General features: G+C 31.3%; 1 protein-coding gene across 1 annotated transcript in view; it reads left to right on the plus strand.

Annotated features, from left to right (window-relative positions):
- Nucleotides 1-24,727, plus strand: part of LOC148614290 (uncharacterized) — a 91,656-nt gene that overhangs the window by 61,740 nt on the left and 5,189 nt on the right. The window contains exons 71-99 of the mRNA XM_088588342.1: nt 136-386; nt 881-1,026; nt 1,456-1,684; nt 1,967-1,981; nt 4,812-4,826; nt 5,717-5,848; nt 6,114-6,194; nt 6,676-6,908; nt 7,407-7,427; nt 8,333-8,377; nt 9,913-10,109; nt 10,366-10,494; nt 10,857-10,965; nt 11,513-11,698; nt 12,257-12,412; nt 12,709-12,921; nt 13,419-13,564; nt 14,000-14,185; nt 14,444-14,555; nt 14,918-15,091; nt 15,553-15,797; nt 18,468-18,497; nt 20,319-20,541; nt 21,292-21,480; nt 21,882-22,079; nt 22,493-22,609; nt 23,022-23,133; nt 23,378-23,511; nt 24,422-24,472. Of these exons, the coding sequence (XP_088444468.1) occupies nt 136-386; nt 881-1,026; nt 1,456-1,684; nt 1,967-1,981; nt 4,812-4,826; nt 5,717-5,848; nt 6,114-6,194; nt 6,676-6,908; nt 7,407-7,427; nt 8,333-8,377; nt 9,913-10,109; nt 10,366-10,494; nt 10,857-10,965; nt 11,513-11,698; nt 12,257-12,412; nt 12,709-12,921; nt 13,419-13,564; nt 14,000-14,185; nt 14,444-14,555; nt 14,918-15,091; nt 15,553-15,797; nt 18,468-18,497; nt 20,319-20,541; nt 21,292-21,480; nt 21,882-22,079; nt 22,493-22,609; nt 23,022-23,133; nt 23,378-23,511; nt 24,422-24,472 (4,075 nt within the window). The remainder of the gene's footprint in view (nt 1-135; nt 387-880; nt 1,027-1,455; nt 1,685-1,966; nt 1,982-4,811; nt 4,827-5,716; nt 5,849-6,113; nt 6,195-6,675; nt 6,909-7,406; nt 7,428-8,332; nt 8,378-9,912; nt 10,110-10,365; nt 10,495-10,856; nt 10,966-11,512; nt 11,699-12,256; nt 12,413-12,708; nt 12,922-13,418; nt 13,565-13,999; nt 14,186-14,443; nt 14,556-14,917; nt 15,092-15,552; nt 15,798-18,467; nt 18,498-20,318; nt 20,542-21,291; nt 21,481-21,881; nt 22,080-22,492; nt 22,610-23,021; nt 23,134-23,377; nt 23,512-24,421; nt 24,473-24,727) is intronic.

A 24,727-nucleotide genomic window follows, 5' to 3' on the forward strand; every position in this document is an offset into this window, starting at 1 on the left:
TTTTAGTATTTTAGCATGTTGTATGTTTATTTTGCCAATTTCTGCTTTTTTTAGTGGCATTGTAAAATCATGTCTGAGGTAGACAAAATGACAAATTTGTAAATTTGCTCATGAAGATGTATTCTTCTTTTTCAGGAAAGTTTTAGCCACTTTAGATCAAACCAGATCAGATGCCAAAGTAATGAGAAAAGCCATAAAGACAATCAGTGGAAAGTTCCAGGATGCCACCAAGAAAACAGAAGACTTACTTGATAAACTGACTGTTAAAGCTACTGCTTTAGAAAAGCTTAAAGCTAAAGTGGGGCTTAGTAAGTCTCTTGATGCACATCTTCACCTTACTGAACTGGACACAGAAGAAGAGCAGGAGGATGAACTGTTGGAACAAGGTATGTTTAGGACTACTTTGTGTCTTAAATTTGTTATTAATTGGTAAAAAATGTAGTTTTTTGGGATTATTTTATTTTATGACACCTTTTCATCAAAAGCTTATGTGGTATAACTTGTACTGTCTGATGAAATAAGTGAATAATTGAATTAAGACTTAAGAGTGGAGGTTAAAAATTCCAAACTGCCAAACTTTATACTTTTAACCACAATGACTATACTGTTATTGTGAGAGAAAAAAATTGTGGAATGTTATTTTTTTTTATAATTCGCTAGGTCAAACCTTTCACTTTTGTGGTCAGATGTTCAAAAAAAAATTTTTGCAACAGGTTTTTTTTTTGTTTGTTTTTGTTTGTTTTTTGTTGTTTTTTTTTTTTAATATTTCATGGCCTCATTTTGTACAAATGATCATGGTAAGAAACTTTGAAAATAAAATTTATGCCATCTTATATTTCTGATAGAAATTTTTTTGACCAAGCTTATTTCTATTTTACAGAGGAATATGATGAATATGACAGAAAGTTTGATAAGATGATGGAACTGAAGTTACAAGACAGACAGGTCAAGGCCAAAGAAGATCATGCTAAGGCCAAGAAAACAGTAGAGGAATGCAGACAAAACCTGGAATATGCCAAGCAACAGGTAGGGTCAGTCAGAGGTCAAGGCAATGTGTGAAATATTATTGTTTAGATTTCATTACTGTTTTGAAGATGTGATGGATTAGTCAATTGCAGGTAAAGGTTAAATTTGAAAGGTCAGTCTGATGGTGGTTGACTAAACATCTGCGATTGAATATGACTGAACTGATTGTTACCAAAAAGAAAGTTGCTTGATAGGTTACTGTTTTTAGGTTTTGATGCAGTTTGAAGTCCTGACTTTCTATGTCGTCAACTAACCTTAATTATATTATAAGTTTAAAAGCTTCTAAATTTATGATATAGTAAGGTAAGTTGTAGACAAAGAAAGTCAGGATTTCAAATTCAATAGTTTAAGAATGAAGGGGGGTAGTTACTTGAGGTCTGAATGTTAATGTAAACTTGATGTATTGTTAACTTTAAAGCCTATATTTAGGTATTACACTGGAAAACTAAAGTTGACCGTGGATGTATTGAGAGAATCCGTCAGTTCAGCAATCCACCATTGTTGGTTGGCCAAGTTATGGAGATGGTGATGATGTTGGTTGGCAAACGTCTTCCATCCCAGAGAATTTCTGAGCCCAAGGAGTCAACAGGCAAGGATGAGATGTCCAGTAGAATGTCATCGAGCTCCAGTAGTACCAAGATGCTTGGTGTCAAGAAAGGTATGGTGATAGATAAATTGCTTTCAGTATAAGGAGAACCTTTTTACTTTTGGTTTGTTCAGATTTTTGGTAGATTTATTAGCCTTTTATTTTTTTGGTTTTATTAATCCAGTTTACGATTTTCTGTTGTTTACTAAAATGATTCATTTTAAATCTGTGATAATATGTCATTGTCAAAAGTAGATTTTTAAGCTTAATTTATACTGTAGATTTTCAATTTTGTGTATTTGTACTAACTTCCCAGATAAGATTATTATTTTCTGATTTGAAATTTCTTCTTAGATAAATTTATGCTCGGTAAGTTATGGTCCATAGGTAACTATTGTCACAAGAAAATTTTGTCCTTTTTGACCTGCCTGTAGCTATTGCGATTTTTTCTCTGTGCGTCTGTTCATGAATTAATTTGATTAACTGTCAATTACTTCTCAGGAAGAGTTTTTGTTTTAAAATAGTCTTTTTTAAAGCAGTGTCTCAATAATTAAAAAATTTAATGCTTGAATATCACAATGTATTTTTACTCAATTTTTATAATTTTAACACAAAATTGATATGACAGGACAAAGTATTGTGACAACAAATTTTTTGAAGAAATTTGAATACCTGTGTGTATGATTGCATTTGATATTACAAATGTGGTATTGCACTGGTTTTGAGTCACAGATTTTGGAATTTGAAATGTATTATTTGGATTTGAACAGCATGAAACATGTGTGGCCTGCACTTCAATTTTTGCATGCTGTTATTTGGCAGAGTTTGCTCAGAAATTGCACGAATTTCTCAAGATATGCACAACTCTTCAAGAGAGAGTCAGATGAACAGTACCAATTGTAAATTATTTATTTTTCCCTAAGCTTTTGACCTGATTATTGCTTTAAATATATAAAATTTCCTTGTCCAAGATAGACTGTTTTTAATAGTAGTTAGCAAGCATGATCTAAGTCCTATAAAACCACTGAAATTTAAATAGAAGTACAGGAAATGTCAAGATGTTCATTTCATTCTGATAAAACAGATCTGATAGAGCCAAATAGATATTATGATAATCTTGGATCTGTGCTTTGTTTGAATTTAGTTACTTAGTCTTGAGGTGAATTTTAATGCTTGAAATAAATCCTGCTTCAAATCCCATGTAAACTTGATTGAGTCTGTTGCAGATTGGATTTTTAACAAGTGGAAATTTTTTTATCAAAGATCAATTGTCTTAGATATTGGTATCACACTTGTTGTAAAGATATTGTGATACGTGTACTGTTGTAAACCAGTTTAGTAGGGGAGTTTACTTCTGAGTAAAAAAAGGAAATTTTGTCCATTTATTTTGTCTAACCTTTGACATTTGAATGTAGTTTTTCTTAATTTGATAATCTTTTCTGTTTTTGAAATAAAGTGGTAGAGACAAATTTAAAAAAAATTCAAGGATAACAATGCAATAAAATGGATGATTCAGAGTGAATAAAAGAAAACAACGCTCAATCTTTAAGGATTAATCAAGTACACTTCTTCTGACAGGGGCAAACTCTTGTCATTTGACGTTTGACCTTTGCTACCCAAACTTTACAAATCACCCTGGGCGGTGAAGATTGTAACCCTACAGAAGTTATACTAGGGATAAGATTGTCATATGTATAGTAAATAGCAATGTATTTTTTGTCCCTTCAGCAAGTAGAGCAATCATGACTAATTGCTAATGCTTTAATGCTTTTTCCTTAGACCACAGAGAAGGTAAACTTACCACAATGTTATACAGAAAGATTCTCACATCAGTTTTATCTTTCTCAAATCAAGCTATTTTATGTAGTTCCATTACAGTAGATGCAAATGTAGATTAACACTCATAACCAATTTTAGACTCTCTTGTATAAAAGGTCAAATTTTCTATGTTTCTTGTAATCTACAATGTTTAAACTGCACACTTACGTAGAATAATGTTTCACTAATTAATATCATTAATAACTTTACTTTGAATTGCATCTTTTTTTTCCATTTCAACTTGATAAACTAAAGGCTAATAGAGGGGTGTCTGATTATCTTTAGTTGACTTTTAGTTTCTTATTTACTTCTTCTTTGAAGTAAAGTGGGGAACAGTTACAGGAATTTGTTCATGGAAATTTTACCCATGATTTGGGAGGCAGTAAATTACTTCCTTAATGGGGGTCTCATAGAAAGACTGGGTGGGTTAATATCTCTGGTAGCTTATGCACAGATTTAATTCCTTTATTTTAAAGAAAGAAAGAATACAAAAATGTTTCTGCATGCATTTAATGAAAAGTTAGAACTGTTAGGAAACTTTTGTGCATTGATCTTTGATAAATAGGATTTATCTACCAACATTTCTATGAAATAAATAGATCCATTTTTGACACATTTCATGTTAATGCCAATAATTTTAAATTTTCTTCTTCATTTATGATATTTATCGTTAACTCATTCATTGTCATTTTAAGTACGTATGGGAGAAATGTGTCGCTTACTACACAGGATTTTCTTTCATTGGACAAAATAACTGTAGACGTGACTTTTTTGTGTGTGTGTTTATTTATTGTGTATTTGTACCATCTTTATGACTTATGTATGTCCTTATCTTACTAGTGTTGAACTTCAATTGTTCAACCATATTTGCAAGGAATAAGTCCTGTTCATTTGAAAAAAGGTTTAAGCAATAAATTGTCAGATAAACTTAGTAGTCTGTTATTGAGTATTTTGCACACTTGCATGTGCTCCGTTAAATTTTAACATGTATGGATATGTTTTACTCTATATGTAAAGACAATATTTCACCATCAGTATCACATAAAAAACCTAAAACTCTTTTAAAAGAAAAACAAAAAAAAGTTCTTGTAGAAAAAGATGAGATAAATTCTAGAATAGTTATATAAGTGAATAGTCATTAACTTTGTTGAGTGTTAGGCAAATCTATTGGTTAATACATTTATGTTATAACACTGGTTGCTCATTTAAAAAAAAATCAGTTTTTTTTTTAAATTTCTTCAATTGAAATAATACTTGAAATGCTATATGGATGAAAAAGTATATAACTTGATAAATTCTTTTTCTGAAGTTTATTTATAAAGCAACATCAAGGTAAATGTTACTTTTTCTGTTGTAAAATTGTTTTCTTTGCTACCAACAGATGGCCAGAGATCAGGTATAAAAAAAAAAAAACTGGGCACAAGCTTGAAATTAAACTTAAGATAAAAGCTCACACATACATACCAAATACCTTGTATCTTCACCATAACAAAACTTGTATCCCTTAAGTGTATCTAATTATGGATAAACAGATCTGGTCATTTACATGAATAATGTACAATTTTATAATGTTGATTTAATCACAAGGAATACATCTATATACATATATGCTTCTAATTCACTAGCCCTGACACCAGAAAATTTAGAAAATTACTTAAGTTTGAAAATGTCCTTAACTGATTGTGAGGTCATATAATCCTTACACATTGATTGGAATGGCTGTGGAAGTCAAGAATATTCTCAGACTTAGGTACTTTTCAATGTTTTGTGGTTAAAAAATACAGAGCTACTAAAACTCACTGTTTTGTTCCTATTTAATATAAATGTAATATGTTATCTTAACATGTTTTTATTTTATTTTGCTAGAAAGTAAAGTTTAATTAAATTAGTACGTTTTCTGCCTTGGCATTTTACTAGTACCAGAAGTTGTTTTTATGTTCACTTGCAGCAAATGTTAAAAGAAAAAACTAAGTTTAAAAAAAAGAAAAAAGAAATAAATTAAAAAAAAAAAAAATTAGGTGGGGCTATGTACGTAATGTCTGAAGTCACAGGAACTTCTTTCTGAGGTAGGGTTTGTTCAATAATGATTGATGTTTTTATATACATAATAATAATCAAGTTGGGAGACAGTTGATTTAAGTTCAGTAAATTAAAGCACACATGCCTTCATATTTTGTTTTCATATGTAGAATCATTAAGTTAGAGTCAACTTGATGTTTGACTTTTTAAGATTATACTTTATGATATCATATTTACTAACTGGTTGATTTATGAATTAATTTTTAGGTAAGAAAGATGGAGGATTTGACAGAGCTCAGTGGAAGAATATCCAGATGACAATGAATGATTCACAGAAGTTTGTTGATATGTTACATAATGTACCATGGGAAGATGGACTTAATGATGATGTCCTCAGAGGTATGATAATTGCCATTAAAACTACATGTAATTTTGAACTTTTTTTTCGAATGTGTAAAGTAAAGCTACTGGTACTCTGTACTCTATCTGTCATGATGAGGGCTATGTTTACATTATTTTTGATATTCTACTAATTAGACACACTAAAACATTAAGAAATCAGATCTGATACCTACTCACGGCTTGCTCTCAAATCCACAACTTATTTTTATCACCAAATCTGTCAACAAGTTAAATAATTGGTTAATATTTATTTTTCTTTCAGCTGTTGAAAGCTACCTTACTGTTAGTAAGGAAGGAAATCTTGGCGTGACAGGGGAGGGAACTCTATTAGACAACGCTCAAGGTTTGATTTAAATTGGATTCTAATTTGATGTACTTTCAAAGTCATTAGACCACACTGTGGTAAAATGGTGATAAACATATGACCAATGTCATAGATAGTTGTCTTATTATAGATATATCACTATACATCCTGTTAATTACCTAGCTTGTTTGTCAGATTGTTCAATACATTTATGCAATAACAGAAACGGTCATTTTAACTTGTAAATGTTACAAATTTTTTTTGTAAAATGTCATTAGATAATTCTCTTATTTACATTTAGTTTTACCTATTTAGGTACATAATTAAGTGAACTGTTAAAAAGAAAAGCAAATGAGAGGAATTTTTTAATTTTGTCTGCTTTGTGTAATGGAAATAAAAAGAATCTTTTTGTAAGGGTTAGATAGGAAATACATTTATGTTTTGATTTCCTTTGCAATTAACACACTTGCAATGGAGTTAAATCCATTGTAATAATGTAATATTCTGTTTAATTCTTTAGACACTCAATTCACTGCAAGGAAACGATCCCCATCGCCAGATCATACTAAAGGCATCACCATAGCTGCTGCCAAATACTCCAGTGAAGACTGTGCTACTCTGGTCCAATATACCATAGCTATTGTAGAGTTCTCTAGGCTCTGTGGTCCACTCAAGGCTGCCCTAGAGAACCTTCATGGACTGGAGAGAGAGATTGAGGAAAATGAGAGGCTCCAGAGGGAGAAAGAAGAAGAGGTAAGGAAATAACCTTGAGGGCTGTTATGTTAGTACAATGTACTTGATTTCTTAGGTCTTAATGGAATGAATAAATTTTTAATTTAACTATTTTACTGGTGTTGGTAACCCATATTGATGTATTTTTTAACTTTGCACATCAACTTTTCTATAGCTTCCTCCTTTCATTTTGTAGAAAGTATTCACTGTTTCAGATTTTCACTGTACCATAAAATGAAGTAACAAATGATCTATTATGAATTTCTTATGTATGCTTTTACCTGGTAAAGAATTTGTCAAAATATTTTTAAGTCTACAATATTCTGTAAAAATATGTATTAAATTCAACATATCCTGTAAAATGTAATGCATAAGCCCAGTTCATATATGAATGCTTTTTGACCAATGGTTGATTTGCAGCAAAGGTGGGCACTCATTGCAATTTCATTAATTGTACATAAAAGTATATGGAAAAGAAAAACTCACAGCTAAAATTAAATGTAGAATTGCTTAATACAGGACTCAGGAGGACAATCCAAGGTAATGAAAAGCCCACTATGGAGTAATATCACATATATATTAAGCTATTTAATATGTGTTTTAGTCATATATCTTGTGTTGTCAAGTCAAGTATGTGTTACAAATCTTACCTCAAACTTTCTATCCATTTTACAGTGTGTGGTTTTTGTTAAAATTTGCTCTTAAAATTTCCTCTAAATTACTTTGTTACACATCATTGGAGTGCCATGTATGTCACTCAAGTATTTTAAGAACATTGTTTTTGTGGATTGGTGATTTGTAGGTGGCTCTTCTCAATTTTACTCTTTTTTTAAGTGAAGCTAGCTTGAAAAATCAAGTTTTTAACTGTGATGTTTTTTCATGCCAGATGAGGTTAAAGAGGTTACTTCAGAAGGCTAAGGTACACAGGATTTAAGTGTGAAACATTTTAAAATGCTATTTACAGCATGTTATGATCAGTTTAATTTTTATAGATGAGAGATGCTTGTCTTCTAAACTTTTGCATGCCTTCGTTTTCAGCATATAAAATGCATGAGCTTCTAGTGTAGAGGATTTTATCTTGGTAGGAAAGCTGTATTAAATCCTCATTAATATAAACGTAAGAGTTCTTTTGGGCCTCATAATTTAGAAAAACCACACTTTTAAGTCAAGTTGAAAGAAAATATAAAAAAAAAAAACAACAAAGTATCAAATATAGTCGATTAATGCAGATACAACATGAGTGCTTGAAAAATGAAAACTGCCAAACACAAAACATGTATTAAAACCACTTTATAACATGAATTTGCTGTGGTATATTAAAAATAAATGTTTAGTTCCCTAATTTTTTTGTTTTGATGTACCTCGTCTTAACAAATATTTTGTTTGGCTGTTTGTGAGGTTAAATATATTTGTTTTAATTAAAACTAATATGTAATTTAACACAGATTTCAACAAAACTGAAACTTAGCCAAAATAGAAGAAGGCATAAGGTTTGTTCACGGGTAACATCAATGTTAATATTAAATGCTTGAAGTAAAAAATAATGTTGTTGTTTCCAAGTCATAGATTGGGGGTGGGGAGGGGCGGGGTTGAAATTTTCATGTTTTGAGAGCATCTGGAAATTTGTATTAGATTCTATTGATGTATCATGTAAGATCAAACTTAAAAAGTTTTTATTGAGTAGGAAGAGTTCAATTTTGCTTTCAAAGATGAAAGATCTAAAACCTATCAACATTTTTAGTCTGAAGGAAACAGGCTTTTATTACTATTGTACTGGAAATTATTGTATACACTAGAAACTCTGACAAGGGGAGATAATTTAACAATATTTTTGTCTTCATGCATTTAAAATGATCAGTATGTATGTTGTATTTTGGAATGCATGTCATAGTTTTTTATAGTTCTTCCTTTCAGTATCATTCCTGTATCATTTCACCTTTGATTTATTTTAGCCTCTTTTTCATCCAATGACCTTGATATTGCATTTGTCCTTGAACAAAAGAATGTTTATTTTTTTTAATACATGTAGTTAATGATTTTAGTTACAGCATGTTTTAAAAAAGAAACAGGTATAGATGTTAATATGCTGGGACCAGGTTTCTTCTGTATACCTGTAGCTGGAATGTGAAAATATTAGCTAGTATGATAGATAGTAGACTGGTTTAGAGAGTTTTGGTTGAATGGTTCCTTTAGACTTTTTTTGTGTTTATATATTGATTTTTCCTTACTTATGTTTGTGATTTTCATCAGATAAAACTAGTTTATTTTCTACCATTTTAAATAATGTATACAGCTCTCTTAAGATGAGTTGTTTCTTTGTAAGCTGTTGTACAAAATATGGGATGTTTCTTTTGATTTAACTGACATGAAGAAACTCATTGGAAAATTGTGATATCTTAAGGTTTCTGTCAGGTGATATAGACTTCTTGTTTCAATTAGTTTACTCTCTGGTTGTAGATTTTTGATAGTTTGATAGGCACAGTTGTACCAATTTATACTATGATTGAGTATTTTATGATATCAACTACAAATTTCTTGCAAAAAATGGTTTTCTTTTCTGTGGCATTGTTATATCGTGTCTGTACCCCTTCCCTCGTAGATATTATACTAGTTCAGTGTAGTGTAGCTATCCATTAAAAACATAGTTACCCCTGAAATGCTGTAGTCCTATTGAAGTAAATACTTAAAGGTGTATGAGTGAGGAGGGAATCAGTGATGGTAGATTAAAAAAAAAGTGTGGTTGAAATATTTCATTTTTGTTCCATTGTTTTTCAAATTAATGAGAATAGATTGATCCGTAGATGTTATATATTGAAAAAAAAAAAGCAATGTTACGGCTTATTTAGAATAGCTATTATGCTTGCTTTGTTAAATATTGATTCCAGTATGCTTGTAGATTATTAAATAGCAGAACTACCTCTTTACAAACTATATATGTACGTTCCTGCTTCTAATGCAATAATAAATGGAGACAATATGGTTTATTTTTCTCAAAAATGATTTTGTTTTGTTCATTCATTTATAGGGAGAAGAGCATGATAAGCGTACCCCTACTCCAGAGCCAGAGCAAGAATATTCTGAGGACGATTTGCCGAAACTGCAAGATGATGTCAACAACTTACAACAACAGTTTGATGAGTCAGTAACAGAAAAACACAACCTGGAAACAGAACTGACTTCAATGAATCAGAGACTGAAGGCTGCAACAGATTTAATTGATAGGTAAATTGATCACATAGATCACTGATGTCTATCGCATTGAATATTGCAAGCCTTCAGTGAGCATGTTTAAATTTGAATTAAATTAATGAGAGTGAGTTGTGAATGATCTGGAAAATGTGAAACTGTTATTGCGTATATTTGACTGAATGCATAAAACAAAGGAAGTTAGCTGTACTAACAGGAAAATACTGTGGGATTAGTCTGAATGTTTGAATCCTTGAATTTTAAATTTTAAGTTTGATGTTTTTATTTTCAGTTTACAACTCCAAGAGTTAGACTGGAGAAGATTTGTAAAAGAGAATGATAGTAATGATTTGTTATTGGCTAACTGTATTACTGCTGCAGCTTTCCTTGTCTACTGTGGATCAGCAAATATTGATACAAGGTACCAGTATGGCTTTGATTTGCTGTTTGAAATATATGGAAGGAGTTGTATACATGTACAACTCAAAAACTGTGTTGGCATATAGGTAGTTCCTTATGTATTGCCTGGTCTTCTTTTTCACATTAGCAAGTTTTAAGTGATTTTTTTTGGAAAACTGAGCAAATGAAACTTGACTCAAAAGAATAGACTAATATATGGCTGCTCGTGCTGCTTAGTAATTACTGTCAGATTTTAAAGCCAAAATCCAATTGTTCTTGTTTATGGTTTAAGTCAAACTGTTGGCAGAATAGTAAATGAATTTGTTTTAAATACCTTATAACCCCATAATATTTATATATATTTTTACCATTTCTTTTCACCAGGAAGAGAATGGGAGAATTTTTCATGCAAGTGTGTGAACACCATGGATTACCAATGGCAAAGAGGGCTTTGTTTAAGGAGATGTCCTTAGTTGATTTCCTCTGTAAACCAGTAAGTAATGGTCCACTGTCAGCCAATAAATGCTTTCATTCTGCTATAAATATATCCATATCTGAACCTCAATGGTTTGCAAATTTTATTTTGTGAAGTATACCCAGCAGCAGGAGAAATTCACCACTCACAATTTCTTTTTTTGAATGTAAAATTCAGATGCTTATATATTTTTAAAATAACAGCTGAAATGAACTGGAAATTTGACGTTTTGTTAGTGGAATCCAGAGCAGCATATTCTGTGAAAATGAAATTTTTTCTAATTATCAGTTTTTCTTGTTTTTTTTTTTAATTTTGCATTTTTCTCCCTTTTAAATGGAATAAAGCATCTTGTCATAGTTTTATGCAACATGCACTTTTTTGCTAGGAAAGAATGAAAATGTCTTTCCTGAGCAGTTTGGTATTTTTTCCATTACCACTCATTCTGAAAGTGACTAAATTCAGATTTTATTTTTAACCTCTATGATGAAGTCCCCTATTGCTACAGTCAAATTTGGAAGAAAGAAAACGCAGGGAAAGTTCTTTAATTTGTGTTTTTCTATTATAGCTGGACTTGATGGAACTAGAGATCAAACAGTTGCCAACAACACCCTTGATGTTAGAGAATGCTGCATTCTTGATGCAGGAGGACTATGTTAATGCCTGGCCTCTAATCTGTGATCCAACCAGTAGGGTCCTGGATTGGCTCTATCATTACAAGAAAGACAAAGGACTTGTGATTGTCAGATATAGTGTAAGTATGATGATTTATTGACAACATTTACAGTTGGTTTGTAGAATATATGATCATACATGTCAGCATCTTGGAATTTTAAAATCAGTTTTAAAATTCATTGATAGTTGCAAACTTAAAGCATGAAAAAACACTAATAAAAAAAGCAAAAGAATCCAAGAGAATTATAGGTCCTTTGCATGAGTGTAAGAAATCTCAGAGTTTCATTAGGGATGAGAGTATGTATCTATTTCTTCCATAAAACATTGCATTTTACAGGCAAACTGCATATGGTTTAAGATAATGTCTCCATCATTTCCCTGTCATTGTGACATTAAATTGCAAAATCATAAATCACTTGTGACAAATGTCCATGTTTTGGTTGGATAACACAACAAAGAAAGACTAGAGCTTGTGATCTCCATTTACACTGATTATTATAACTCAGATATGCCTAATTTATGAAAAATATAACAGAAAGCTATGCATTAGTTGAATTTCCGGTATCAAATGAGACAACAGTTTGGCTGATTTTGTCAGAAAGTTACATTATACCAACCTCCAATATGTTTATCGCAGGAAATAAGATCCCAGTTTGAGAACTGTTTGGCTGATGGGAGCCCCTTGTTTGTGACAGACTGTGATTTGGCTGAACTGGCCTTTGATAAGAGGTTCAACGATGCTCTACAGAATTGTTCACAATTTATTCATGGCAAGCAAAGATTCAAAATTACTGTAAGTACTAAAAAATTTTCTTGTTTTTTTTTTTGTTTTCTATTTAAAAAAAAAAGAATAATAGGTTATGTTAACAAATTTTTTTTTCATTGTGTTTCATTTCATTGCGTCCTTAACAGACAATACATCTGATGTATTATGGCATGTTTTGACCTTTGATGTAACGTAATTAAGGGCCCAGAGTAAGATAAGGCCTAATAATCAGCCCTGAACAAGTATGATGATTAATGACAATTACAGGATAGCTTTTCAATGTAATGGCCATTAATGTTTATCTTTTTTTTAATTTTTTGTAGGTTGAAGACCATGAGGTTGAATGTGATCCTAAATTTAGACTGTTCCTTCACACCACAGTAGAACCTCACAATGTGCCTCAGGTCCTGGCAGCCTACTGTACTGTGATGTTCTTCCAACAGAGTAGACATTGTCTGGAGGTAGAACTCATGGAGAGGTTCAAGGCCAAGAAAGAGAAATCGAGGAGTGAGGAGGAGAGACAGGCTCTTAGAGTGGTAGGTTTGTTGTTAGAAACCTCAGAAAAATTGGAACATTAGAAATAATAGTACTGACAGGCTTTTAGAGTAATAGGTTTTGTTGTTATAAACTGTAGAAAACCAGAGATGCTTTTTGGTCTACACATGCTATATTTTTGTGCGGCATTAGTCCTTTCTGAAATTAGTTCTGTACTTTTGAGAAAATTACACTTTAATCTCCTACTGAAATCAACCAAATTGAAACCAAATCAAAAGAATGATAACTCTTGCAATGTGCTAATTTCATGTACAATCTATATAAATTATAACTCAAAAGTGCAACCCCCAAATGAAAAACTAAGACTGGTTATATGATCTATAACGGTTTCTGAACAAGAAATAAAACTGAATTTGGTGGGTTTTTGACATGCATGAATCACCTTCTGTCTGATTATTATATTGTTTAATTTAATGAATGAAGAGATTTCCATATTAAGCTTAGGATACTAATAACTGATTCATAACTTGTATTTTAGGAAAAGAAAGAGAATATGATTGAAATGGATAGACTAGAAAATCGACTGAGAGACAATTTATCCAGTGATGTACGTCTAATGAATGATCTACCGGCCACTAAAAAACTGACCGACCTCAAAAAGATGTATGATGAAGCTGTCGACAGGTATGAGTGAAGTATTATACGACTGTTAATTTTTTTTAGCACGATTGAAACTGTACCAAGAGGCTTTTAACTTTGTGGATTGTCCATATTTACTATGAATTTGACTGCAAATTATGCTCTACAGATTGTGAGGCTATCCATAGTACCTGTATCACAATATTCAGGATTTTCATTTTCATAAAATATGGACAGAAATATGATTTATTGTAAAGAAGTATAAATGGGTCTGCTGTACTTTAAATAATGAGTCATGGCTTGTTTTCGTAAATGTTAATGCATTTTTTTTTACCATTCAGGTCATTTGAAAATGTTGATTTCAAAAAAAAAACTTAAGAAATTGAAGAATTCCTCAATTTAGAGTTTTTTTAAAATTAAACCGAGGTCAGGCGATCTTGTCATTCATTTCAAAATTTTTTTTAAATTCTCTATTTGCAGCCAAATGAGAGTAGAAGAGAGACAGAATGAGTTGACAAAGAACTCTGACACCAACAGGAATGTTGCTGTGAGAGCTGCTGTTTGTTTTGATACAGCTCAATACATGAGAGAAGTCAGCCCTCTGTATCAGATGTCATTCAACAGTTTCCTCAGACTATTTGATAGTGCCATTACACAGTCAGAACCGTAAGATTAGTTTGTTATTGTGGAAGTAATTGTATTCATCAATATCATTTTTTGTGGTATGGCAAAATATGTAATGTGTGAAATTTGAATTTGCCAATTCTATGTAAGCATCTAAGTTTTCAGTTAATTTTATTAAATTTTTGGAGAGCTGAATAGAACTTTTTACTGTCTTTTTTTGTCGGTTCTTTAGATTTCTGCAAGGAGGCTTATGAACTAGATAGAACTGCTTTGATATGTGTTTTTTTTCTTTCCTTTTAGTTCTCAAGATCAGGCAATGATAGATAAAATTACATACACCACACATAACTTTGTAGCCAGAGGATTGATGGAAAGAGATAGACATCTTTTCTCACTTCTTCTAGCCATTGAGGTATAACTTATTCTTACAGGATGCATCATTTTATCATATTGGCTCTATAGTTGTCTGGTTAAGCACTATAAATGACTAAGAACAAATTTTATGCAGTGTTAATTAAACTGAAGAACAAACAGGTTTTCAAACTTTGAATTTGTTTGTATTGAACTAAACAAAAGCTTAAATTTATCTCAACATGAAAAGTACTTATAGAATGACACAAATGTCTGTTAGAATATTGTCATAGATATAACAATCATTCAACATTAGTTAGTGTGCAAGTTTTTTACTCTCAAAATTTGCATATTATCTTTTATCTTTTGGTTTATTATTACTATCCAAAATATTTTTAATCGAACATCACACATGTTTTACAGGTTGAAGATTCTCTAGGTAATGTAGGAGTTGGAGAGAGGGAGTTCCTTATCTCACCAAACTATGGATCTGTGGTGATGTCAGCTCTTGGGTATACCCAGCCACAGGACAGTAAAATCCTGCAACAGAAAAATACCTTCGCTTGGATGCATGAGGAACAGTTCCATAATTTGCAGGTATGAACATTGAAACCTTGTCTCTTCAAACCCTGAATAAACTAGAAGTCTATTTTACAAAGCAACCTTCTGAATCCCTTTTTGTCAGTTTCAATGGAATTTAAACTTTGTAAACTAAATTATGGCCTAAACTGAACAAGTCCTTCAGTCTGAAAATATGTTTAAACCAAATTGTGGCCTAAACTGAACAAATCCTTCAGTCTGAAAATGTGTTTAAACCAAATTGTGGCCTAAACTGAACAAGTCCTTCAGTCTGAAAATGTGTTTAAAGCAAATTATGGCCTAAGCTGAACAAGTCCTTCAGTCTGAAAATGTGTTTTGTTTGGACAGATTGCACTACAGTTGATCGATACTTCACCATAAAATGTCAAAAAGTGAACATGAAAAAGAATCACACAATATTATTACACATGGGAGAAAAGGTCTAAGCTTGAAAATCATCCTCATTTTTGTTATCATAGGTATTAGCTACCCACTTTGAGTGGTTCCAAGATATGTTTGACAAGATGCCAAAGGATGGTCGTGAGTCTCCATGGAGAAACTTTGCCGATCCTACTATTACAGTTGCTGGGGAGACTCAAGTTTTGCCTGACAAGTTTGATGAGCACTGCACCAATATGCAATGGCTATGTGTAATGAGAGCTGCTCGTAGCGATAGGTTGATTCAAGCATCCACTCTGTTTATCAACAGAGTCCTTGGTAAAAAGTAAGTTGACAGAAAATTAAATTATTTTAATACTTTCCTCAGTATACCCGATGTTTTCATGTTTTCCAATGTTTTAATGTTTTAACTTTTGAATGTTATAATTGGAATGCTGCTAGATTTGATGCTTTCATTGTTTTATCTTGATTTTTACTTGATTTATTTCTTGGGATGTTATTGCACCTTGAATGAAATTTTCTTATATTGTAGTAATTGTACCATTATTTATCACATGTCACAGTGTAATGTCCTATTCACTAAATCCAATGTTAGTGGTTATTTTTTACAGTCTAATCAAAACAAAGATCTTTGATTTCATTTTCTCGTATGGAAGATAGGATACTGGTGTCAGTGTCACAAAAAGTTCAAACTGTGAAATTGATCGTAAGTTATGACATCACAATGCTATTTTTGTTGTGACATCATTACTTACAATCATCTTTAAACTTACGACTTTTTGATGCCTGATGATTTGGAATCAGTTACATATAAGCTCCATAACTCAAGAGAATAATGGAGTTTGAATTACCAGTTGTATCGGATGGGTTTCAGATCTCCTCCAGGGGACAGTGTTATCAAAAATTGTAAATGAGCTTGATTTTAATCATAGTCTTAACTTTTAAACACTATGAAGTCAAAAATTATTACCGGTATTTAATTATAGGTATAGAGCTGATACTGATATTGTTTAGTCCTCCAAATCAATTCTACATTAAGTACATATATATACCATTCTTTATATCAGTCTAAGATATTGGTGGTATTTTATTGTTACATACTTGTATTTTTTTCACACTTTTACATTCTATAATAAAATTTTTTCTGCTATTGTATGAATTTTGTAAAATTGAATTGTTTCTTTCTAGGAGCGCATTTCTGAGAAATCGAAGACTGAACCAAAATAAATTCACACATTATCTATTCACGTAATGTCAATTTCTGTATTTAAACCCTACAGACATAGCTGGCTTAATGCTGAATATATGGATCACAAGTTAAATTATCAGATGTACAACATTTGACTGTACTTTTACTTAAGTTTGAATATTATCTCTGATATTGCCTTTCTAATACTTAAATAAGAGAGACTTTGTTTGGATGCAAGTGATTTTACCAATTTTGGCAATTTAGGCAGAACTGCCAGAATGTTTTTCTGGGAGTTTTGATTTCTCCTTATAAAAATGTCACTGAACGATGCCTTATAACAGACCCTAGTCAAATTAAACACCATTTGCCATTCAGTTTTCCTTTAATTATAGCACAAACAATGATAGTGTTCAGTTGATATGGTTTGCCTTCCCTTGATTATATGGCTATTGCCTGATGAACTGCCTCAGGTAGTTGACTGGACAATTGAAAAGGAGTTTTAAACTTTCTTTCAGACATAAATATAAAATTATGTGGAATGATGAAAGTTTTAAATCTCCTTGTCAACTGTCCAGTAGCTATCTTAGACATTTCTTTAGGTGGTTCCTATTCAAACAAGTGAAGACTAACTCTATCTCATGAACATCATCATCAATGTGCTGTAATATCAATATTATCTGAAATGAAAGTACACAAAATAGTTTTATATCTGACAATTCAAACTCACTGTCCATGTATTTAACAAGTAGAATATTGCTAGCATCATGTATTTGTATTGTTATTGATACTGATAGGGTATGCAGGTATAGATAGATAGAAATGAAGGATTTAGACATATTAGGCTCTATTAAACTTCTTTTTTTCAATAAGTCTGTAGGAGGATTTTTTTTTATGGTATCATTAATAATTTATTTTGCATAGAACAGAGTTTCAATAAGATATCTTTGTTATACCACTATAAGAGGAGCTGTACTGCTATAATATTGTATGGCTATTCCTTGTCTGTTACTAGTTCATCTTGTCATCCACAAACAACATTTGTCACATTTTCATCAATGACAAGTGCTATTGGACAAAATACTTTTATATTTAGTACTTAGCTTTGAGATGATTCTCATTTCTCGTCACATTTTTGCAACTTGTACTCAGTAGAATGATAACATTTATTTGGTCTGTAGCATTTACATGATAATTTGTGCCATATTTTCTTGTTGGACAAACCTGGATATGGTTTGAGGCCGATAGAAATATATAGCACAGCACAATGTATCATACAACCTCGTGTAGATTTGATTGTTAGATTAAGTGAAACTTACGAACATATTCAGTATTTAAAATGTTTTTGTTTGGAAATTTCACCATTAAGGAACAGTAAATATAACTTTAAGTATCGCATGATGTTAATTTATTAATTAATAATGCAATTCTCACACAATAGTAAGCAAAAATGACTGATCAATGTATATATAGCCTGTGTATCAATTCTAAAGCTTTTTTAAAATTTATTAATAAATTGCTATATCTTGAGTCAATATAAAATTTCAAGACAAGACTGACAGTTATACATTCCTCATGTTGTAAAAAGAACAAAATTCGTTTTGTTCACATTTTTGTTACTCTAAATGAACTTGGCTCTAGAAGTATCGACTGATCACATTTTTGTTACTCTAAATGAACTTGGCTCTAGAAGTATCGACTGATCACATTTTTGTTACTCTAAATGAACTTGGCTCTAGAAGTATCGACTGATCACATTTTTGTAATTCCAAGTAATTGTGACTCTAATGATTTTAAATGTTTTATCAGACATCAGGATGAGGAATCCTCTGAGCGTTGGTAAGCAGCATGCAGTGTGTGACAGCATGTCAGAGCGTTGATGCACTGTAGCTGTGTGTTACACATAACAATAGTGTGGGCTGCTTTGTGAATGATAATAAATTTGTTGGATATGTTGTTTAAAATAGTGTAAACACATTGTTAGGGGTTTGTTTATGAGGTTATAAAGTCAATAGATTTTGTCATATTTGAGTCATTGTGTTACGAGATGAAATTTCATATTTAGGCAGATAAATTAAGATGGTGTTCTTAGGGGTCATTTCAAATTTAATGTGATTTTTAAAGTATTATAAATTTGATGGTGTTAAGGTGATAGTTTCAATAGCTGTAGAGGGAGTTGCTAATCTATGTGAGAGCTGTATTGGCACAATTTTGTAACACATGTAAGTTTTAATGAGTGACCCAGCTCCAGGTTAAGACTGAGAAGCTATAATTGCTATTTATTTTCATTGTTATGTTAAATGATATTGTCATAATATTTTAGGTTACAAACAATGACTTTTATAGGAAGATGATATTTGACATCTGTTAATTCCCCCATGTAGTGTAACTTAATTGTATTCTTTAGATATCTCCCCTTCTAGCTTTTAAATATCAGCTGATTGTCTGATGAATTCTTCTATTAGAAAAAAAACATCTTGTAGACATTGGTAGAAGCTTTATACTGTGAGTAAAGTTGCACAGCAAATTTACAATATAGATCTACACCCAAACTATATACAAGTATAGAGGAATTTACTGAAAAAAATTAGATAAATTGTTATACAATACCAAATGTTTCTTTTTTCAAATAAAAGTAATAACTAAATTACTTAAAGAAATAAATGTAAAAAAAGAATAGACAAAAATGAAAAGTTCATACTTTAGACAAAATTGGTTTTTAGAATAGTTTAAAGACCACTTTACTTTGCCAAAACCAACCCATCTTCTTACCAACAAAAATATTAAAATTGTATAGACACATATTACTTCCAATTTGCACAAAATAGGAAAGTGGCAATTTGTCCCTTGTCCTAGCTAACTGGGGATTTTTTTGGCTTCAGTAGTCTCTCAAAATTGCTATATGCCTTGCTCTTTAACTTTCAGTAGCTGTGTTATTAAAATCATGTTTAAATAGTTGCCAGTTAATAATTAACTCATGGGGTTTTGTTCATGTTTCCATTATTGTAATGAAAATATTTAAATGATAATTTTGTTGCTATTCTAATTAACTTTCTAATAACTTTGTGAAAAAAAATCTTCACTGTCTATTTTAACAATGTAGAATGGAGAACACTGTTACTGTAATCACATGTTGATTTATGTCTAGCAACATGTAATATTTGTTTTTTTTGGGGTTTTTTTGTTTTTTTTTTTTGGTCATTAAGTGTAAATGTTTGTAAGAATCAGGCAAAATGGGAAAAATCAGAAACATTCATGTGAAAACCCCACCGGTCTGACAATGTAATGTCACTCAAGGATACTTTCTGTATTTAAAAAGGCCATTATTTGGTCTCTGCATCACTGGCTTTGCTCAGAAATTTTTTCAGTAGATTGTAAGTAAAATTAGGTTTTTGACAGAGTTAACTGCCCTTGAAATGTTCATTTTCAGCACATTTCAATGAAATTATAGCTCATTGCACCAACATGATATGGAAAATATTGTCTTCTTTCCTTGATTCTGATGGTGCAAATAGTAAAATTACACTATCAAAATGATGTTTTTTTTCATATCATGTTTCACCCTCTGCCTGATTCTTACAGAGACTGACACTCAATGTCTTTGTACAAAATTTCATGAAAATCTTTCAAGACCGTACAAGTTATGTTATCTTTTCAAAGGTATTATGGTGATGTTGGAATAGATTTTAACGCAATGTATAAACAGAGCTCAGCCACTACTCCTGTCTTATTGCTGTATCGTTTTGAGACTGAGATGGCAAACAAAGTATTTATGGACTTTTCCAATAAGAAACAAGTTAAACCTGTGGTAAAGACACTGACAGAAAACACTGCTGCCACAGAAAAAGCAGTGAAAAGGATTATCCAGAAAGGCATGAGTGAGGTATATAGATTTGTATAGATGATAACTGGCAAGAAACATTTCTCTTCTCAGCAGATGATCAGTGCAAAATTCATTGTAACTTAATCAAATGAAATACTGTATGACATTACACTCAAGATGTTAACTGTTTGGAAGTTGTCAGAAGTAAGTTACATATAAAGATTAATAGCCATGAAAGAAAGAGAATCTGGCACTGCATTTTGTTTCAGACTACATTTCTATAATCTGAATGGTTAAATGTGCTATATTAAACTCTCTGCCAGCCTTGTGCATTATATTGTAGAGTGCAAATGCAGTAATAGATTAATGAGGTAGACCTAGAGTAAGGGACATAACTCCTGAAATCTGTGATATGTTTGTATCATATTCAGTTTCACCAAAGACTGTCAAACTTTCATTTGAAAGAGAGTGAAATCAATCCAAGTTACTTTTATGCTTACATGAGATTGATGTCAAATGCTGAATACAAATGTCCCAATGATTTGTAAGAGTTGTGTCCCTTACCCTAGGTCTACATCATTATGTTTATTATATGACAATAGGCAAGGTAAATACTTACAATAAGATAACAGATGTGTAATGTTTTACATGAAACCTTTTATGAGTTTTATAAAAGAATGGTCACTTAATACATGAAGTTTGCTTATGGAAAAAAGAGAAATAGAAAAACATGACAGTTCATGAAAAATCTTGGGAGGAAAGAGAAATTTGAAATAAATTTTTAATTGTTTTTATTTCATTTATTTTTAGGGGTCATGGGTACTATTGAACAATGCCCACAATGCACCCAATGTGTTGAAAAATTTAGAGACCATGATGACAGAGAATACCAAACCTGACCCTAGCTTCAGAGTCTGGATTACATGTAGAAATAAACCTGATTTTATACCTACCAGGATGTTACAAAACTCTGTCAAATGTGTCATTGATTCACCTAGAGTAGGTTTAAGTAGAATTTTAAATTAAGTTTTTTTTACTTTTTATAAGTCTAAGATAAGATTCATTAACAACATCAATATTCAAATGAACTACCATAAATATTGTTGTTTTTTTATTATAATTTCCTTAACTGTTTGAAATTAATATACATGTATGATGAATGAAAATTATCAAAATTTGAGATCTAATACCATTCTTTAGTGTATATCAGAGTATTCTTGTTGTTATCAAATAATTGATATACACATGTATTTGCTTTTTATTGCAATGCTTTTTTGTTATATTATTGGAAATATACAAGTCCTCCCAAAAAATAAAAAAAATAATAAAAATTATAATAAAAAAAAGCTTGCCTACCCCTACTAGTGCCTATAATATAATGATTCTATTGTTATAAATAGGTAATGAAGGATAGCTTGATAAGGTCATTCAGTAGTTTTGAGTCTGACATTTTGAAACAGTCCTCAAGACCAGAATGGGCTCCAATGTTACACAACCTGTGTTATATCCATGCTGCCCTTCAGCTCAGGGCTCGATTTGGTCTGTCCGGATGGAATAGTCCTCAGGACTTTGCCAAGATTGGCTACTCTGAATTGGTGGTAAGTTCTTGAGATTTTCTTCCTGTGATTACATAGTTGATAAAAACTGAATTTGAATGTAAAGTTCATCTGTCAAGCATCGTGTTTAGGGTTTTGTATTGTGTTCATTTTATTTATATGACAAGCTAATATTGGCATGATAGGAAATTGACACAATACTTTATAGATACTGATAACAAAAGAATTCCATAATAAATCCTTGCTTACAGTCCGAACTTCGGTTCTTATTATTGAGTTCATTTTTTAACCCTTTTTTGAGTAAGTATTTCAGTATTTGTGGTTTTGAAATGATAGCTAAAGCCTTTTTGTGTGGCAATGCTTGCTTCATATGTTATTTGGTTATGGAAGGTTTAACTGTAGAGATAGGCCAATAAATTATAAATTTACTAAATGTGTTTCTCATACCAATACAGGAATCCCTGTCAATGATGATAGCTGAGTTTAAAGACCCTTTGAGTTGTGTTGCTCCTGATGGTTCACAGTTATCTAGATCAACATCATGGACTGGTCTCAGATTTATGCTTAGTGAGGTGAGTTTTGTGGGAAAAGAAATCAAAATAAGAAAAAACACACTGAATAACGTCTTTTAATTTGTTTGTATCCATCATTTTCATGGTTTAGAAAATTTTAATACCTGCATTTGTTCTATCCAAAATTTCCACAAGAAAATTTACATTTTTGAGACAGACCATAGACATTGATACACCAGGTACAGGGATATTTTCAATGTATGTCAATAATTTGCTGCAAAATCTTGATAATTTTAACTGTTTTTCACTGAAAAACAATTTAGGAGGGTCAAGTTCTTTGCTTTTGCCAAGTTTTAAACATATAGTAATCTTTTGATTGATGTGAACATCGATCCTAAATTTACATGTGTTGCTCTTTCAGGTATTTTTTTTTATTATATCTATTTTTGCACTTTAAATTTTTTTCTTTCAGATTATATATGGAAGTCATATAAATGATTCCTACGACCAGCAGGCAGTATGTGCCCTTGTAGACTACTGGTTGTCTCCTAATGCTGTCAAGAAGGACTTTGAGGAGAGGAGATGTAAGTTTGACCTCAGATGAAACAGGGGTGTCATTTCAGGATTGCATTAATAAAAGTCGTCTTAATTTTGGAGAGAGGTGTGGATAACAGTATTTCCTGTTAACTTTTCTTTGATCTTAATTAAATTCTTTTATTTTTTTTGTATTATTTATAAATAAACAATTATGCTTCCTGGATTTTTGTCACCCTTAGTTCTGAGTTTTTCCCTTTAATTTGAGACACCTATTATACTTCTTCGTTACAGTGAAGTACAAGCACCCGACAGCATTTTTCAACCCTAATGTACGACTGAACACTCTGATTCAGGCCCTGGAGTACAACATAAGTCCTCATACCCTGGATGTTCCAGAGGGCTGTCACATTCATCCTAGTGTCGAGGTAGGCAGTAGTTAACTTTAAAAGTCATTACTGCACATCATCTGCAACAGCATGTTAAAAATACACCTCTAACTAATTTGCAAGCAATGCCTTATGTGTATCAGTTTACAACATTACCAACCATGGCCATGACTTATAAATTTCCGATGAAATGTAAATAATAACTGCAACAGGCAAAAAATATATTTAAACCCTGTATTTATTAAGCAGTGTATTTTAAACTTATTATTGTTTTTATTAGAGTCAGCTAAATACTGTTCAAGGCCAATTGAACAGACTTTCTGGAGAATGAATTTACAATCAGCCTCTATCGTAGACCTTTGTTTCAGTGCAAACCACATTTCATTGTTCACACATTTTTTTAAAGCTTGATGCCATGATTCTGACTATTGCCACTACAACGTATTCAAAATTTGTAGGGAAAGGGAAAAAAATGACCTTTATTTTTAAGGGAATTGATTTGAGGTTTAATTTCTGTGAAGAAAAGGATGAAATGATGTTATAATTGGCAATGGTAGTATTAAAACCGTCATCTTCAATCAGACACTTATAATACACAACCATAACCGTATCTGATTAATATCCAAATCAAAATAGTTCATTTAGTTAGGAAATAAGTTACAACTCCAAATTATGAAGGTGCTTTCAGTTGCTGTAGTATACTTTATGTCTACAGGATAATGTAAGAATACAAATCTCAAGGGCAATGTTTAAGATTGACTTTTTAATAAAGGTTTATTACAAAGCAAGAAAATTATATTTTGCTTTATGTAACAGTAGATTGTTAAAATTTAAAAAAAAAAGGAAGAAAGCTTTGAATTTTAATGCCTCTAATATGCAACATCCATTACACATCATTTTATAAATCTATTTATATGTAACTGTTGTAGTTTTCCTATTATGTTTTCAGCTTATCAATACACCCCTGCATATGAAGGATATTATTGTACACGATTTGATGGTCAATATTTCTCTTGTTTTGTTTTCATTTTTCTCGTGTATAGAAAACCAATATAGTCTTGCTTCTATGCTACATCCCATTTATTTAAAACTATATTTTAGTATATTTATAAAAATATTTATGCTTTGCACATAAATATACTTTCATTCATGGCTGAGGATCTAATGGCAGATTGTACTTTTTAACAACGTATTGTTCACTTTTCCTCACATTCTTTTTTAAATTGATGAATACCTCCTGAAAATAAGAGTTCTG

The sequence above is a fragment of the Perna viridis genome, chromosome 6, assembly GCF_037379345.1.
Source record: "Perna viridis isolate PV_CMFRI_1.1 ecotype Kerala chromosome 6, ASM3737934v1, whole genome shotgun sequence".
Lineage (NCBI taxonomy): Eukaryota > Metazoa > Mollusca > Bivalvia > Mytilida > Mytilidae > Perna > Perna viridis.